Here is a 16,726-nt window from a genome sequence, read left to right on the forward strand (position 1 = left end):
GGACATTTGTGAAACTTACTTTTCTGAGGAAAGTCAGTCTTTGTCCGAGTCTCTTTTGTAGGTCTTTGAATTGTTGTTTGAATTGTTAATATGCATTACAATCGTTTTCCAAATAGGTGGCGCTCTGGCAAACCATAATGGGGTCGTGCGTAAAAGCGCATGTTGATAGATAAAACAAAGCTGCCAGGTAGTCCCAAATGAAAATCTTATTGTAAGGTGATGATGATGATGATGATGATGATGATGATGTCATGCACACCCCTGTGTTACATGGATGGATAAGAGAGCAACAAGTGAGGAAAACAGCACGGCTGTTTTTATTAGATCTCAGTCTCAGTCTCGCACTTCTCATGCTGGTATAAATGAGAAAACGAGATCAACAAAGCGAGCCTGAAACTTTATATCTGAGGATAATCTCAGAAGATTTACTGAGCTACTTTCCAAATGCTGAGCTGTGGCTTTTTCAGTTCACTCAGCTGCCTTTGCTATCATCAACAAAAGAGAAGAAACAGTTCGGGACACCCAAATGAACTTGAAGCTGTTTTTATCAGTTTCAGGTTACGCACAGTTTCAGAAGCGGGAGGATCAAAACCTCCAGACATTCCATAAGGGAACAGAGATAAAAAATGTTAAGATGCGGTAAGCGCATGGTGTCTGAGTGTTTCAATACACAAACTGTTGCCTTATCTTTGCTGTCAACACTTTAAGGGTGAGACGCAGGTTTATAATGTTTGATCTGTTTTTCGTTCAGCTGTTTGTGAAGCAGCAGGATAGTCATCTTAGGACAGAGGTTCTGCTGTAAACACGCAGTCGATGGATCAAAGCCCTACGTGTCCTGGATAGCAAGAAAGACAGAAGTCATTGTTTTTGGTATAATGGAAGATTTATAATAACGTTTCTACGCTAAATGGAATAAAGCAAATCTGACCAGCATGGACAGTAAGTTTCACTTCAGCTTGGACACCACATGCAAGTCAGGACAGGTGACACTGTCTTAATGTGTGTCACTGAACATGCTTCACTCAAACTCTATATTTTTCAATGAAGATTATGAGATAGACTAATGGAGGTAATGTGCATATAACAGAGCTGTTTGTGAGTTTAAAACCCCCGAAATTACCGACACCATGAAATGAAAACGATGGATTGGATTATATCAGGCAATTCTGTCTCCTTTTCCTGCTTCTTCAAGGTCAGTTTCATGCGATCGTCCTCTCTATGACGTGATGAAGCTGGGCTTCAGCTTCCTGATGGAGTTGATGAATGAAGACAGATTGGTTTGGTGCCTCGAGGAAAGACTGACCTCTGCTGGACGTTTATCGCACTTGCAAGCAAGGTGAGCGACGCACAAGGCAAACGAAACAGAACATTAATGAACAAATAATCATTTACAGAAATTTAGGGTTAACTTCAAACGCTTCTGTCTATGGACTGGCGGCAGTGTAATTTGGCAAGAAAACTAGCCCATGATTTTAGCTCCTTAAAGCTAGCATGAGTCTGATCGCAAACACGAGGGGTCAATCGACACGCGTGACATCGGGATTGGGCGTGGCGGAATGTCGGCCTCCGTCCACCGGCAGGTGTAACTTCAGAAGTCGGTGAGGTATGTTAAGGTGTGAGAGGATGATCGACCCGTTCCCGGCTGGAGATGAAAGTGACAGCGAGGAGTGGGGCCTCTCGGTTTGGGACAAAAACGTCTCTAGCTCCAGGGTAAGGTGTTTCAATGCTAGCTGTGTTAGCCTCTGGCTCCAGGGTAAGGTGTTTCAATGCTAGTGGTGTTAGCCTCTAGCTCCAGGGTAAGGTGTTTCAATGCTAGTGGTGTTAGCCTCTAGCTCCAGGGTAAGGTGTTTCAATGCTAGTGGTGTTAGCCTCTAGCTCCAGGGTAAGGTGTTTCAATGCTAGTGGTGTTAGCCTCTAGCTCCAGGGTAAGGTGTTTCAATGCTAGCTGTGTTAGCCTCTAGCTCCAGGGTAAGGTGTTTCAATGCTAGCTGTTAGCCTCTAGCTTCAGGGTATTTAAGCCAATCCCAGTGTCCCGTGGGTTAACACATTTCTACGCCATTCCTGACGCAACTCTCTGCATTTATCCGGGCTTGAACCTGGCAATGCTACGTTAGCTCTTGCTAACCGCACTACCCGTGCTACCACGTGGCTACAATTGATAATGCATAACTTTTATCAGGATATTTTTCTATGTGCTGAACACACACTGCACGCACTGGTGTTCCATGTTGATTTAACTACCCCCACATCTTGGATGGTAAACGCAATTGTCTTCATGGTGCTTTGAGGTGTTCTATCTGAAGAGAACGTATTTATACGCGTCGGACCCGAAGGTATGGAGGTTTTTGGGCTAAAGGATTTCAGTTCAATGACTTGTTTGTGGAGGAATGATTTTTGTTTTTGGAGACCAAAACCTACTCAAACTCTGAAAACATTTTAACAAAATAAGACACAAGCGGAAAAGCCTTGCAAAAGGGAAACGGTCCTACAGAATATTGGTATAACATCTCATTTTGAATACAGTAAGATTTTACTCCTGTCCACATCTGTTCTGTTGAATCTGGTTGTTTACCATTCCTAATGTTACAGGTCCCAGATGATGATCCACCGGACGCAGCAGACGACGCATCCATATTGAAAAGGGCCGTCAGTGAAGGAGACATTGGGACCGTTGAACAGCTGTTGGACAAAGGCAAGTACTTCCTCCTCCCAAATCTAACCTTGTTCGTTTGACTTCATGCTTCTCTTCGTGCTGTTCTGCTGTGGCTGTCACGTGACTCCGGATCACCCAGCCCGAGCCCTTTATTCCATTGAAGGCAGTTTACTAAAATGTTGGTGTGAGTTCCATGGAACAAAAGACATTTGAAATGGCGCAGCGATAGGCTCGATAACTGTTTTGTTTCCTGACTCTGCTTCTTGGGTTGTGGACAGGCGTGGACGTGGAGACGCCGCTCTTCCGTGGATGGACTCCTCTCATGTGTGCTGTCAACGCTGCTAATTACGACCTGGCCAAGCTGCTGCTGGACAGAGGAGCATCTGCCAAAGTCAGCAAAGGTCAGGCATTTTTAATTTCTTGCTTTCGATTCGTAAAAGTACTCATTCAATGCCATCGACTTCTATAGACGGCAGGTAGGTTTTTCAGCAGGGCCGACTTCTACTTCTACAGTACTGCATTGGCGAGCTTCCCCCCCCCCCCCCCCGTTGGTGGCAGCAGTGCTGTTTTTAGATGAGTGATCAGCATTTGTACCATTAGAAGAAGACAGGGGGTAATAGACGGAGGTAATAGAGAAACTCATCATTGGTTGACCAGCATCATTCCTTTGGAGCATGGATATCAAGCTACCCCCCCCCCTCCCCTCCAGCACCTCTTTTCAATTTCCTCACCTGCTGCAGCCAAAGAGCAGGGGACCAGTCAGGCCTTCATCTGACATTAGTTAATGTGATGACGCCAAAGAGGAGCTTTTGTAGAAACGCGCTGCTGATCCCCGACCTCCGTCGAAAGCAGCAGAAATTGAACGCATGTGTTGAGTTGAGGTCAGTGCGGGTAACGGATGTGTAGATATCCGGATATAAAACGCGAATTCTGTCTGTAAGAATGCAGATACACATTACGCAGGAAAAATCTATATATATACACGCACCCACACACTGTATAAACCTTTACAGACCCACAACGTCGGGTCACAGGAAGTTCTAAGTTGCACTTGGAGTTTGCGTATGATTCTGCTGCGCACAAATGAAATGTGCTTTTGTTTAATTTGAACAATTTAAAAGTTTGCACTTGCATACTCACAATCATAAGTCTGCACCGCCCCCTCCCGTGAACGGTCCACAAAGTAATTGTCTTGGTAGAAGCTTGTAAAAATCCTGTTTAAATTTGAGTTTGCAGTATGTATTTTGTGTTTTATTACAAAAGTCATTCATGCAAATAAAAATGTAAAAAAGGGAGCCAAAGTTTGAGTCTGTCCTCCAAGTTCGCGACTGCTAGTGACGTTCACACAATGAGAAAATGGTGTCCATCCAAGATGAAGCATAAATAAAGCCCAATAAAAGGCTTTGAGCGGTGCCGCTGCTGTTGTGTAAATTGTTGTTAATTCTCTTTGATGTCTCCAAAAGCCACGTTTAGAATCCCAGCCCTCATCCTGCGCTTTATATCTGATGCCTAGTTAAGGGAAGTTAAAGTGAGTGCGACTGATTTCACATGGTGTCCACATCTGATGCTGGAGGCAGGTGAAGGAAGTAATTACACAGGAGGATGACGTTTGGTCACGTCCCGATGCGCCGGCTCAAAGCAGCCGCGCTCGGCGGGGGAATGCTTGAGCGATTGATAACGGTCGCCACATTGCTATCGTAGCCTTTCACCAACTCTCAGACCTCCATTTATTTACTCCAGTCCTCTTTAGATGCAAACCAGGCTGTCTGGTTTACACCCACATGTACAGCATGTAAACACACACGCACACACACGTGCACAGATGCGTTCTGTGATACACACAGCTCGAGGACGAGGCAGTGGTGGAACGAAGCAGGAATGGCGAGCAGTGGTTCCCAGACGAGGCTTATCGGGGTGAGATGAGTAGATAACTGCTCCCATAAAGGCCACACTTCCTGATGCCAGATAGCCGGCCCTCCGCCTCCGTCACCACGTCACGCTCAAAGTCTTTCTGGGTTGCGTGACTTCATTGTGATGAGAACTGGGATCTCCAGTAACTGGACAGCGAATGCTTCCCAACGGCCACTTGAGTCAGTTCTTTTGTTAAAAGTGTTGCAAAAATGTACAACCAATAATAATTCTAATGCTTCTCCTGCTAGTAAAAATAAGCTATTTTAACTATTATTGATTCTATATTTTTTCTAAAGCCTTTGTGTGTGTGTGTGTGTGTGTGTGTGTGTACAGATCATGTGACGGCGCTCACGGCCAGCGTCCAAGCTTCGGGACATGAAGACGAGATTTCTCGCTGTGTGGAGCTTCTGCTCTCCAGAAACGCCGACCCCAACGTGGTGAACAGGTGTGTGTGTGTGTGTGTGTGTGTGTGTGTGTGTGTGTGTGTGTGCGTGTGTTTGTGTTTGTGGGCGGGTACAGAGTGGTTTCAGGTCAAAAAACACTTGAGGCTTTTCATGAGCGAGTGGGAACAACAGAGGTTGCGATCAAATGACCTTTGATGTTTCTTGTAATGTTTAGCTGCCATGTGGTAGCATTATTCAGCACAGCGCTCCATCCCGTGTGTATTTTGTTTGGAATGTCCTGTTATGGCATTTGCACGAGTAACAGACAGACCAACAAACAAACACAGGTGGGGGGCGGGAGGAAATTCCACAAGTGACTCCCGTGCGCTGCTCCTCCAGTGTCTCTGGCTTGACCTTTATTTTGGTTTCCTGTTTATGCTCCTCCGCTGCTACAGATGAGAAGGTACTAACAGGTGTGATGAAACGCTTCAGTTTTTAGTTCGTCTGCTGCATAATTAGCCTCATTTAAATGACCTGATGTGTAAAGGCATCACCGGCTTGTTGAGAGTCTATGAGCCAATCGCTGCAGGACAAAACACAAAAACCCGACCTAGAGATCTCTTTTTTTTCTAGAATTTCAATATAAAAGTGTGTAAATATCACAGGAATGTTTGTGGTCCACCGGCCTCTGCAGACAGCAGATATTAGATTTTGAATCCCAGTCTTGGTGAATGAGAAATTCCATCTCGTGAGAAGGAATGTCGGCAGGTCACTCTCAAAACACTTTGACCGTTTCCATCTGTGGATTGTCAAAGCAAAGCTTCGGTCTTCAGTGGCTTTTTGTTGTTTAGCATTCTTTAATCCCTTGCCACTCTGTCATTGCCAGTATGGCTTTACATGCACGACAACCCCCTCCCCCCCCACCCCCCCACCCCAGGAGGGGAGGTGGTGAGAAGTGGGAACAAACAGTCTGTAGCATCCAGACGGGAATCGTGTGGACGGGTGGGGCATGAGTCAAGCAGAGGGGGTATACAGAGAGTTAAATTACATTTCACACACGCTTTGTAGGAGTCTTAAGGTACTTTTGTACCTCACTTTGCAGATGAAAGGACCATTGTCCATCCACGGAAACACGAACTGTGTTTTTCGTCCCTGTCCTTGGACACAAACTTTGCGTAACCTTAATTCAGGTGTGGGGTGTTTGCCTTGTTACCGTCAGACACTTTTGGAAGTCATTTTTCTGACTGTCCTGACACCTGGAATGATTTCTGTTGGCTGAATCTGTGTGAAGGACACACACACACACACACACACACACACAACAGTGTCCCCGTCTCGTGGGAAAACGCGGCGAGTGACGACAGCAGAGCAGAAGTGAGCGACGCTATCTGTTGTGTTCTCTTCTGACCTGTTGGTTGAACATGAGTAAAGATGTCGTGCGTGTCATTTGTTTTAGTCCCCAGAGCGCGGCTTGAATCTGTCTGGGGAAGTGATCTATGGCGTGTGTGCTCACAGATTCACACCTATTTGACAAATATTACCTCTGGTCCACAGGCGCTTTGACATTTATTGTCAGCAGAGGCAATAACTTCAATGGCATCATGACAAAACTGATTAGTTTTGTGGTTTAAGTACAAATACTATGATGATTGAATCTGTAGCTTCGATTCCAAATGTTGTTGTGAAAGCTCTAAAGAATTTGAATTTGCATCCTTCAATCTGATTGAATCAAAATGCGAGTGAAAAACAATATGTGGTGAGAATCGGATATTATTTTTGGACTTCAGTTTGTGTGTTAACGCCTCACACTCCCTTCCCTACACACACCTGGTTTCCTGTAAGAGGATTAAGTCATGACAAATGGCCCTCGGACGTTCCCACGCTTAGTGATGGACATATTTTTCACACCTGTTGAGTTTGAGTCAGAGGTGATAAGATAGGGTTCCATCAGATAGATATGGTCCTTGTTCTGATGAAGCGCCGGACGGCGGCAGATTACAGACGGGCCGTAGGTGTGTGTGTGTGTGTGTGTGTGTGTGTGTGTGTGTGGTTGGCCGGCTACACGTGGCCTGGTGACTCATCCAAGGTGTACCTGGGTTAGGACCCAGGAACACCCGTGACCAGCAAGGAGGATAAGATGATTGAGGTCGTCTACAGGAAGTGGATGGATGGTCTGAATGATTTATTATTATCCTCCCCTTTCAATCTTATTTTTTGGTCCTGAAGATGCTCAAAATGAACATTGGCAGAAAAAACATAGAAATTAGAGATCAGTTTATTTCATACAAGAAGAATCCAGTGATTCATCCCGCAATGGGGACAGTCTCTTTACAGGTTTTACAGGTAACCCTAACCCTAAACACACACGAAGGGTCTTTACATGGTGACAGACCTTAAAGCTCCTGAGAGCAGTTAAACCCCGTCCTGTGGTCCACATGCTGGTCTGGAACCAGTTTCATTTGTGTATTTTTGTAGTCTTTCTTTCTGCTGTATTGCTTCCTGTCATTGTAATCTTCTTCCTCTCGAGCCCTCCTTATCTTTTCTCCTTGCCTCGTTCTCCATTCCTGTGGTCACAGCTCATTGGCTCTGTAGTTCCTTACTTCCATCGGCTTCCTTGGTGTCTTTCTCAGCGTTCAAAAGACCTGCCTGATGCTGGCAGCCCAGGATAGTCACAGTCAAGTCATCGATCTGCTGGTGTCCCATGGAGCGGAGATCGATGCCCAGTGTGCAAACGGGTACACGGTGAGCAAGGGCTCTCCAAAGCCACCAGGAATATTTCATTTAGATTACCTTCTGTACACTTGTCTTTGTCTGATTACTTTGGTTTCCTGTCAGGCTTTGTCTTATGCTGTGCAGTTGGGTAGAGAGGAGGCTGTTCTAAAGCTCCTCCAGCTGGGAGCAGACAAAACTATTAAGACCGAGAATGGCTGGAGCCCAGCTGACCTGGCCGCCATGTTCAAGCACGCACGGGTAATGAAGTGTACATGGGGTCGTCGACTTTCTGTAAAACACACCCACATGACTTGGTAGATCAATCGAGACGCTGCACGTCATGTCTGGGCGACACGTGCATCTGTACGTTTTTGAGGGAAATCGCTTCCTCGGTCAAACGTACCTAGTTGCGCTTTGATTAGCGCGTTACACAAAGGCAAAAAACTGACTCCTCTCAGATGAGTTCGCTAAAGGTCGGGCCCACGTCGACCTTTCGGGCTGAGCCCGGCCACCAAGAGCTCCCATACGAGCCCCGACCCCAGGCCTGTCTCCAGGGTGGGGCCCCGGTCACGCCGTACCAGACAACGTCACGGTCCTTGCTCTTATTTCTGTAATAAAGTTTTTTGAATTCAATTAGGAGTAGAAAGAGGCGATTTCCTCTCGGTAGACATCGCGGGTGAGGCGGCACAAACTGTCGTACACGATCTGCTCTATCGAACAGTCACGAGTTGCATAGGTCGTAAGTCGACGCCCCCCTTTCAGTGATGAGTGCAGTAAAGCTTTTCAGTTTCACCTCGCTGGATTTAGTAATCTTTATTCTCACGCCGTCGTCTGTGAACAGATAGTGAGGATCCTGGCTCCATCCTGCACGTCTGCTGCCCCGGCCTCCGTGGAGCAGACGCTCTCAAAGCTCTTCGACACCGACTGTGAAGAGTAGGTTATTTTTTATTTCTGCATGTCTGTTCATTTACAAAATCCGTGTGAATCACAGGACATCTGACCTGACGGCTTTTGACAAGGGTGCGTTTGTTTCTGAAGTATTTTGTTCTGTATTCCATCACAGTGAAAGTGAAGACTGACTCCACGAAGGTGTTCCGTGTTGAGTTAGTGTTTATAAACGCTGACTACAGTTTACTACAAACTAGGCGTGCACCGAACCGAATTTTCTGGCTTTAAAAAATCCTGACCTGCTGATTCCGATTAATTTAAATAACTAACAGCTTCAATGCTTCCAATCGTATTTTATTGAACACAAACTACCCTGCAGACCTGTTTTGAGCCAATCACCAAATATAAAGTGCACAGCAGTGTTTTGCTTTTACAAATGAAAGGAAGTGACATAAAATAAAATGACGGGACGAACTAACAAAAGAAGCTAAACTCTGAAGCTGCGCGCGCACTGAGGTCACTCGGATGTATTTCAGCTCTTAACTTTAATCAAACGATGCCGAAAGGAGGAAGAGATGGTTCCTTTTACCCAGCCGTGCTTACAGGGAGGTCAAAGGTCAGTTCCAGGCTCGCTGGAGCTGGAAGGGATGCAATTAATCAGTAAGTCTGAGGTCTTGAACCCAAACCACTGAAAAGCGGTTCCAGTTTGAGTGCTGCTGTCATGAAGGTCCGGTGAACTCTCCCCTCCCCTCCCCTCCCCAGTGGTTCTGTCTGTGAGGACATCGCGGTCCTGCTCCACGGCCTCGGTCTGGGCTACCTGATTGACACCATGAGGGTAAGTACAGCTTTCAGGCTCAGACAAAATGGAATCTCCTTTTAACCATGTAAACTTTGTGCGTCTTCCTGACTTCGTCTGTTCATATTCTTTGTTCTCATTGAGCTCCACGAATTTCCTCCTGCAACATGAATAGAACAATCGAATTGCTGCAGGGCAGGGCCTCCTGCAGGCACACCTGTTCAGGTGCTCACAGGTAGGAGGCCCCGCCCTGCAGCCACACCTGTTCAGGTGCTCACGGGCAGCAGGGGGACGTTTTGATTTTGTAAATGCCGAGTGACGTTTCTGTGTTAACATTTTTGTCACACACACAGGAAAACGACATCACGTGGGATTACCTGTTGACCATGGATGAGGAGGATCTGCAGAAGGTATGGACTTGTTGTCATGGTTACATGAATGGTTGCGTTAAATGCCATTGCTTTTTTGTGTGCAGTAGAAACGTAGCCTTTGTCTTCCAGCTCGGGGTCACCGACCCCGCGGAGCAGCACAAGCTGCTGGCCGCTGTGCAGCAGATGAAGCTGAACAAGGTGGACTTTGGTACCATTGCTCTTCTGGAACCTGCAGACAGCGGGTAGGGCATCGTTTTACCCAACAGAGTCCAAAATGAAGGGCTAAGGAGCCTCGGACGGCCGTGGGCTTTACTCTGACGATTAATTTCTCTGCTGACTAAAATAATAATCCCGGAATGCCGCACGGAGAAAACCGGCCGGCCGGCGCAGCAGCGATTAGCACCCATCAGCCTCCCCCGCGTCCAGCCCTGTTGTACTCCTCCTCTCTCCTGGAAGTTGTCCATCAGAGACCCCCCCCCATCCCCGTAGCCGGCTCCTGATCCAGGTCCTAATGGTTTAAGCGGGGCTGTAATGATTTGTAAGGTGAGAGGCGATGAGGCGGGGGCCGACACGGAGCCGTCGCTCTGCGCCCCCCATCACCTCATGAATCCTCAGAAGGACTGGGCCGCGGCTCCACCTGCCCCCCGCCTGCCCCCCGCCTGCCCCCCGCCTGCCGGGGCGACGAGGCAGGGATGGAGGGCTTGTTCAGGACCAGACCATCCACATGAAGTCCTTTCCCAGTCTTCCCACTGGGTCCCATCATCATTCTCTGTCCCCTAGATAAACTAACAGCTGGGAGAAGGGAGGCGGGGGTGCCCCACCTCCTGACTGACGGTGTTTACGCTCCTCTGACAGAGTGTGAGGAGGCCCGGGACCGCTGCTGCCCCGTCCCCCGCTCAGGGGAACGTACCATTTAAGATAAGAGCTATCAAAATCCCCCCGGGACGAGGAGATGGGCCGATGAGGACGGAGAGCGTGATGAAGATCAAAGGCCATCATTTAAGGCGGAGGGATTGGGGGGGAGAACGCTTGGCCACCTGTTCAGATGTCTTTGGAGACGTAAGGTGGTCCAAACGGTCCGTCTGTCTGCGTACCGGAGACTGAGACTGGACCCCCCCGAATCACTGACTCTAGAAGTACTGAGACTAATGGGTTATGTCCAGTGTCCATCTGCTGAGTCTGCATGATTGATCTATCATCTGTGTAGTATCGGACGTCGGGAGGTCGTGATAAATGTCCATCTAGAGTCCGAGGTGCCTCCACTGGTCAGAACCGCCGGTCTTGAACCCAGAGGGCAGTAGGTCGGGTTCTCTCCATCAGTTCATGTGTGATGATGTTTCACTTTACTTTTGCAGGACTGAAGAGCTGCTCAACTTCCTGATGGGAATGAATGAGCAGTTCTCCTCCCTGTCAGAAATGACCCAGGACGTCATCAAGCAGTTCCCCCCCAGAGCTTCTCAGGTAGGTTGAACGTGGGGCTAAAACCAACACGATGTATAACTCGATATTCTCATTTCTCCTCTGAATCACTTTATAAATGTTAAATTCAACCCTTTGAAGCATGAAGCGACTCGAGTGTAATGATTGAAGCTGATTTTTTTTTTTAATTTTTTTATTGATTGGTTGCACCAGGAGAGAGCGAGGGTGCGACACTCCAAAGAGAATCATACCGATGCGCTAAAACATTTACGTTAACGATCAGTACTCGATACTCACGGTACGATCATTTCAGACATCTCACGTGGAACAACCCGCGGTATGTCGAGTATATCGAGTGCATTCGGTGTATCGAGTGCATTCGGTATATCGAGTGCATTCGGTATATCGAGTATATCGAGTACATTCGGTATGTCCTTCCTGGACTGAGTAAATCTAAAGTGAATTCTATTTATTCACTAACCAAGATCGTCCTTTGTCTTTTGTCCTCCTTGTAGCTGGTCTTCTCGGTGGTCTCTAAGAAGACCCGGTCCGTCTGCAACCAGATGGTGGTCCAGATCAACGACCTGCAGAAGGACGTCGGCTGTCTCCATACGCTGGTGTCCCAGGTCAGCGCACGGACTTAGACATAAATGTGTGTGTGTTCAGACTCGTTCCGGACGGGTCCGGTTCCCTTTGGAACTGCTGAACACACACACAGGTGTGTCACGGCCCCCCCCTTCTCCTGTAATAATGAAGAAGAGACCTAAGGGGAGACGCTTCAGAAACTCATCACGGCCTCACGAAGTCGGACATTGTCTGCGTCACAGTCAACAGTTCCCCCCCCCCCCCTCCTCAGATGAATGAAGCTGATTGCTGTCAACCTCCTCAGCCTGGTTCCCATGGCAACTGGAGGAGGACGGTTCTGGCTGGAGTGGCGGTCGGCGTCCTTGGAGTCAGCTTCCTGATGGCCCTGAGGAGAACGTCCACTCCCACAGGTGAACAGGAAGTCCTGAGTGTCCACTCCACAGTGAACACCTGTTGTTGTTGTTGTTGTTGTTTGATCTTCTCCTCCTCTGACTCCGCCTACGTTTGAGTCTTCAGTTCAGTTCAGTTCCGTTTCAAGAAGATTTGTTTTCATGTCAAATTTGAATTAGTCGAAATGTGATTCTTTGATTTCAGCATGAAGACGGTTCCTGGTCCGGTTTGTGTTCTGGTTCAGTTCCTGTTCCTGTTGGAGAGATATTTTTTGTTCCTGTTCCTGTTGGAGAGATATTTTTTGTTCCTGTTCCTGTTGGAGAGATTTTGTTCCGGTGTTCTTTTGCTGTTTGTTATTGTAAATGAAAAGTTGTTCCAAATTTAAAATAAAGGATCAATGAAAACAAACCTTCCAGTGTGTTCATCAATCAAACCCAAATATACATTTCTACTGTTTGTTTATTTGGCGATGTAACCAGAACAACATTCTGATCGAACCTACAATATTGACGAGGGAAACTTTCAAAGCTGAAACTGAAGCTCAACTTTAAACTGCGCCTGAGTAACGGTTCTATTTCCCTAGTCTCACCTCGGACAGGTGAAGCTCCTCCGGTTCTGACCGGACTGGACTCGTCTTTAACGGACTGATGTTCCCAAATCCTTGTTTCACGGAAGGAGATCCAATGTGACCGTTAATCTGTGGTCGGGTTCTCCAGAAACCGGACCAGATCAAAGATGGAGGGAACACTTTGATGATCAGGAATCTTCAAAAAGAGAGAGAGATAATCCGGTGGAGGTGGGCACGCCCCCTCGAGGTGCAGGCTGGGGCGTCGAGTTCTCTATTTATAAAATAAAACATTCCTGAACGAGGGATGATTTCATCAGTCCGGGGCTCCAGCCGTCCTGCGACGCTTTAGTTAACGCCCAGGCTTGATCCGTTTTTAAATGTTTTACGTGTTCTTTCCATCCAGACCCGTAAAGGTGACGCCACTATGATCTGTTTCTATTTATCTGCTATCTGCTGGCTGACGGCCGGCGTGCGCGCGTCCTGGTGGTAAGTCCTGATCCACTTTCACGTCTTTAGATTCAAATCCACGTGTGTGTGTGTGTGTGTGAAATACTCTACGCCTCTGGTCACCCTGGAAACGTTGATGTAAACAGTTTTACTTTCATTGAAGGATCCATTTCCCTTCCTAGTTTTCATAACTGGATATTGTCGAAGGAAATGTTGGAAAGTTTCTGGTACCGGATCCCAAACTGACTGCGGCTGTTTGGATTGATAAAGTCCGGACCATTTTTCTCCGGCTGGTCTTTTGTCACCTTGCTCTGAGTGAACGTGGGAGTGGGAGTGATCTCAACACCTGTCTCCACTCTCTTTTTTGCTATTTTATTCTTTTTCTCCATTTGGACCAGCTGTCCTGCTTGGTTGTGCTTGGTTTTAAACCTGGACACGGTTCTCTTTGCTTTTCACGCCTCATCTTCCTCGCTGCCGCCTCTTCCACAATGCCTCCTCTTCCTCACGGCAGGTACATGGGCTCCCTGGGCTCTCGGGTGATGTGTGACAACATCCCCGGCCTGGTCAGCAGGCAGCGCCAGCTGTGCCGCCAGCACCCAACGGCGATGCAGGCCATAGGGGCCGGGATTCAGGACTGGATCTCGGAGTGCCAGCACCAGTTCCGCACCCGGCGCTGGAACTGCAACACCACGGCCCGGGACCACAACCTGTTCGGACGGCTTCTGCTGCGCGGTGAGTGGAGCCAATCCCTAAAACATGTCACGAGGGTCAAAGGTCAGATTGTTGGTTTTCCTGAAGGAAAACAAACATTTGACCTCCAGTCCTTATCCGAACTGATGGATCATGTCAGAACCGTGTCAACCCTCCCCCCCCCCCCCCCCCCCCAATGAACTGTCCCAGTCTAATAATCAAATGGAGACTGGTTGATATTTAGATAAAAGTAATCCCACTACTTTCTGGGTGGTGTTTATACTCTGTGATCGTTTGCAGAAGAAGAGACTTGATTTATGGATCCCTTGAAAGTTTCATTTTTCTTCCTGGGGGGGGGGGGGGGGGGGGAGACAAATAAATGTTCGAAAGACAGTGACAGACGATGTGTCCCAATACAGGAAGCGGGCCGCCGCTGCCTGACAGATGGAACTCTTGACAGCAGGAGTGTCAAACTCATTTTCTCCAAGGGCCACATTAGCATTATATTTGCCCTCCAAAGGCCAAATGTAAACCGTAACACAGTAAAAAATGTAACTAAATGTAATGTCATTTAATGTAAAATAAATGTAACTACTCCTTAACATGCTGTTAGATAACTATTTCTTTTTTTATTTAATTATTTCTTAAGTTTTGATTTAAAAGGTTGTAACTTAAAAATTGTTAGCGATAAAGCCATACTGTAAAAGAGAAAAATCAATAAATTAACACATCTAATACTGTGGAAAAGTTCCATTCAAATGCAATCATCACGCAGGAACAAAGATAATTAATACAAAATCAAAGCAAAACCAAAAAGCCACCACCTTGTCTTGTCATGGACATGCGCAAACCAAAAAAACCAACCGAAGTGGGCAAGATAAAGAACATTCCCCGAGTCAATGCCGCGGAAAAGACGTCACTTTCAGGATCAGCACTGGGACAGCTCTCCTATGGAGCTCCCCACTGGACAGCTCCCAGTGCTGATCCTGAGCGCCAAATGGAGCCAGAATCAACATTTCAGCACATGCTGGAAAAAACAAAAAAGTTCAAATAACTTTCAATAGTCACCGCCAGCAGATTATTGATTTCCTGACTGCAGCGTGTTGCTATTGTTATTGACATGTTGCTGAATGTATCCATTTGATCAGTTCACTACTTAAGTTACAAACATTGCATATTCAATTGTGTAGTTGTAAAAATATATGGATAGATTATTGCTGTTATTATAACATAAATCCTTTCAATTGATTAGGTTAAGAAAACCACACTACTTCATCAATCAATAATCAAACTTATTGAAGTAAATAATATTAAATAATAAATAAAGAAAAATATCATCCAACACAAGTTATGGCAATAACTTTGTTCAAAACTCTTTTGTCACAGTTGAGAGGGGAAGAACTGCAGAACAACCAGCAAATGTGGGTTAAGAACATGTGTGGGAGATGCAGCATTTTACTAAAACTAATGTCTGTCTAAGGAGTAGCTATAGCAGGATGATGATCTGATGATCTGTCCCGCCAGACAGCCGCGAGGTGGCCTTCGTGCACGCCATCTCCTCAGCCGGCATGGTTCACTCGTTGGCGCGCGCCTGCAGCCGGGGCGAGCTGGAGTCCTGTTCCTGCGACCCCACCAAGACGGGCTCCTCACGGGACCACAGGGGCGCCTTCCACTGGGGGGGCTGCAGCGACCACGCGCAGCACGCCGTGCGCTTCAGCCAGGCCTTCGTGGATGCCAAGGAGCGGAAGGGCAGGGACGGCCGCGCCCTCATGAACCTGCACAACAACCGGGCCGGCAGGAAGGTGAAGTGGGTCGGGTCCAAGTGGGTCGGGTCGGGTCTGAAATAAATGACCGGGAGAAAAGATCAAAACATTTGGAAATAAAATGGTCCAAATTAAAATGGACTGACGTGGAAAAAACTAAATCCAGAAAAGCTTTTAAGAAATCTTAAACCTTCTCCTCTGATTCATGATCCTGTGACTGCCCGGGATGAAGACCCTGCTGGAGGTCCTCTCTTCTTCTCTGCTCCTGTCCTTCACGGCTTCTCTAACTCTCTCTCTTCCAGGCGGTGACGCGCTTTCTGAGTCTGGAGTGTAAATGTCACGGCGTCAGCGGCTCGTGCAGCGTCCGGACCTGCTGGCTGGCGATGGCCGACTTCCGGCGCACCGGAGACCACCTCCGCCGCCGGTACAACGGCGCGGTGCAGGTGGCGGTCAACCAGGACGGTACCGGGTTCACGGTGGCACACGTGCACTCAAATCAGCCCAGCAAGAACGACCTGGTGTATTTTGAGGACTCACCTGACTATTGTGTACAAGACCACGACTCGGGTGAGCCCCCCCCCTACCGGCATCACTAAGCCCCCACCCTACCTGCAAATTCATCCGTTCTGACTTTGATGTGTGTCCGGCAAAACAATGTCAAGTTATATTGATCATTTGCACCTGACCCCCACCTGAAAGAGCCTTTAAAAGAGAGGTCATGTATTCTTTCTGTGCGGACCGCTATTTACCCTAACCCCCCCCCCCCCCCTCTCTCTCAGGGTCGATGGGGACGGGAGGGCGTGTCTGTAACCGGACGTCTCGTGGCGTGGACGGCTGTGAGGTGATGTGCTGCGGTCGAGGCTACGACACGTCGCGGGTCAGCCGGACCGCCAAGTGTGAGTGCAAGTTCCACTGGTGCTGCGCCGTGCGCTGCCGAGACTGCCGCACGCAGGTGGACGTGCACACCTGCAAGGACGTGACCGTCGCCGCGCCCTCGCACAACGTGATAAATGACGTCACTGATGCTCAGGTCACCAGGTAAATGAAATTGACCTACGACCCCCGCTGGAGAATCGCCGACACGGACCTCACACTAGGTCTGGACGGAAACACCTGCGGACCAAGTCCAAAAGTCCAACTAGAACAATCT

The 16,726-nt window shown here is 47.8% G+C and overlaps 2 protein-coding genes across 2 annotated transcripts; both read left to right on the top strand.

Annotated features, from left to right (window-relative positions):
- Positions 1-1,623: 1,623 nt before the first annotated feature.
- asz1 (ankyrin repeat, SAM and basic leucine zipper domain containing 1) lies at positions 1,624-13,087 on the top strand. Its single transcript, XM_068739967.1, has 14 exons — positions 1,624-1,710; positions 2,590-2,692; positions 2,932-3,054; positions 4,898-5,009; positions 7,578-7,689; positions 7,783-7,917; positions 8,501-8,592; positions 9,310-9,382; positions 9,697-9,753; positions 9,844-9,956; positions 11,070-11,175; positions 11,649-11,759; positions 11,990-12,128; positions 13,080-13,087. The coding sequence occupies exons 1-14, from the start codon at positions 1,624-1,626 to the stop codon at positions 13,085-13,087; spliced, it is 1,371 nt and encodes a 456-aa protein (XP_068596068.1).
- A 22-nt stretch (positions 13,088-13,109) lies between these two features.
- On the top strand, positions 13,110-16,618 carry wnt2 (wingless-type MMTV integration site family member 2). The gene is made up of 5 exons (XM_068739968.1): positions 13,110-13,162; positions 13,635-13,855; positions 15,338-15,615; positions 15,879-16,143; positions 16,356-16,618. The coding sequence occupies exons 2-5, from the start codon at positions 13,639-13,641 to the stop codon at positions 16,616-16,618; spliced, it is 1,023 nt and encodes a 340-aa protein (XP_068596069.1). The 5' UTR covers positions 13,110-13,162; positions 13,635-13,638.
- Positions 16,619-16,726: the final 108 nt, after the last annotated feature.

Source organism: Brachionichthys hirsutus, chromosome 5 (genome assembly GCF_040956055.1).
Source record: "Brachionichthys hirsutus isolate HB-005 chromosome 5, CSIRO-AGI_Bhir_v1, whole genome shotgun sequence".
Lineage (NCBI taxonomy): Eukaryota > Metazoa > Chordata > Actinopteri > Lophiiformes > Brachionichthyidae > Brachionichthys > Brachionichthys hirsutus.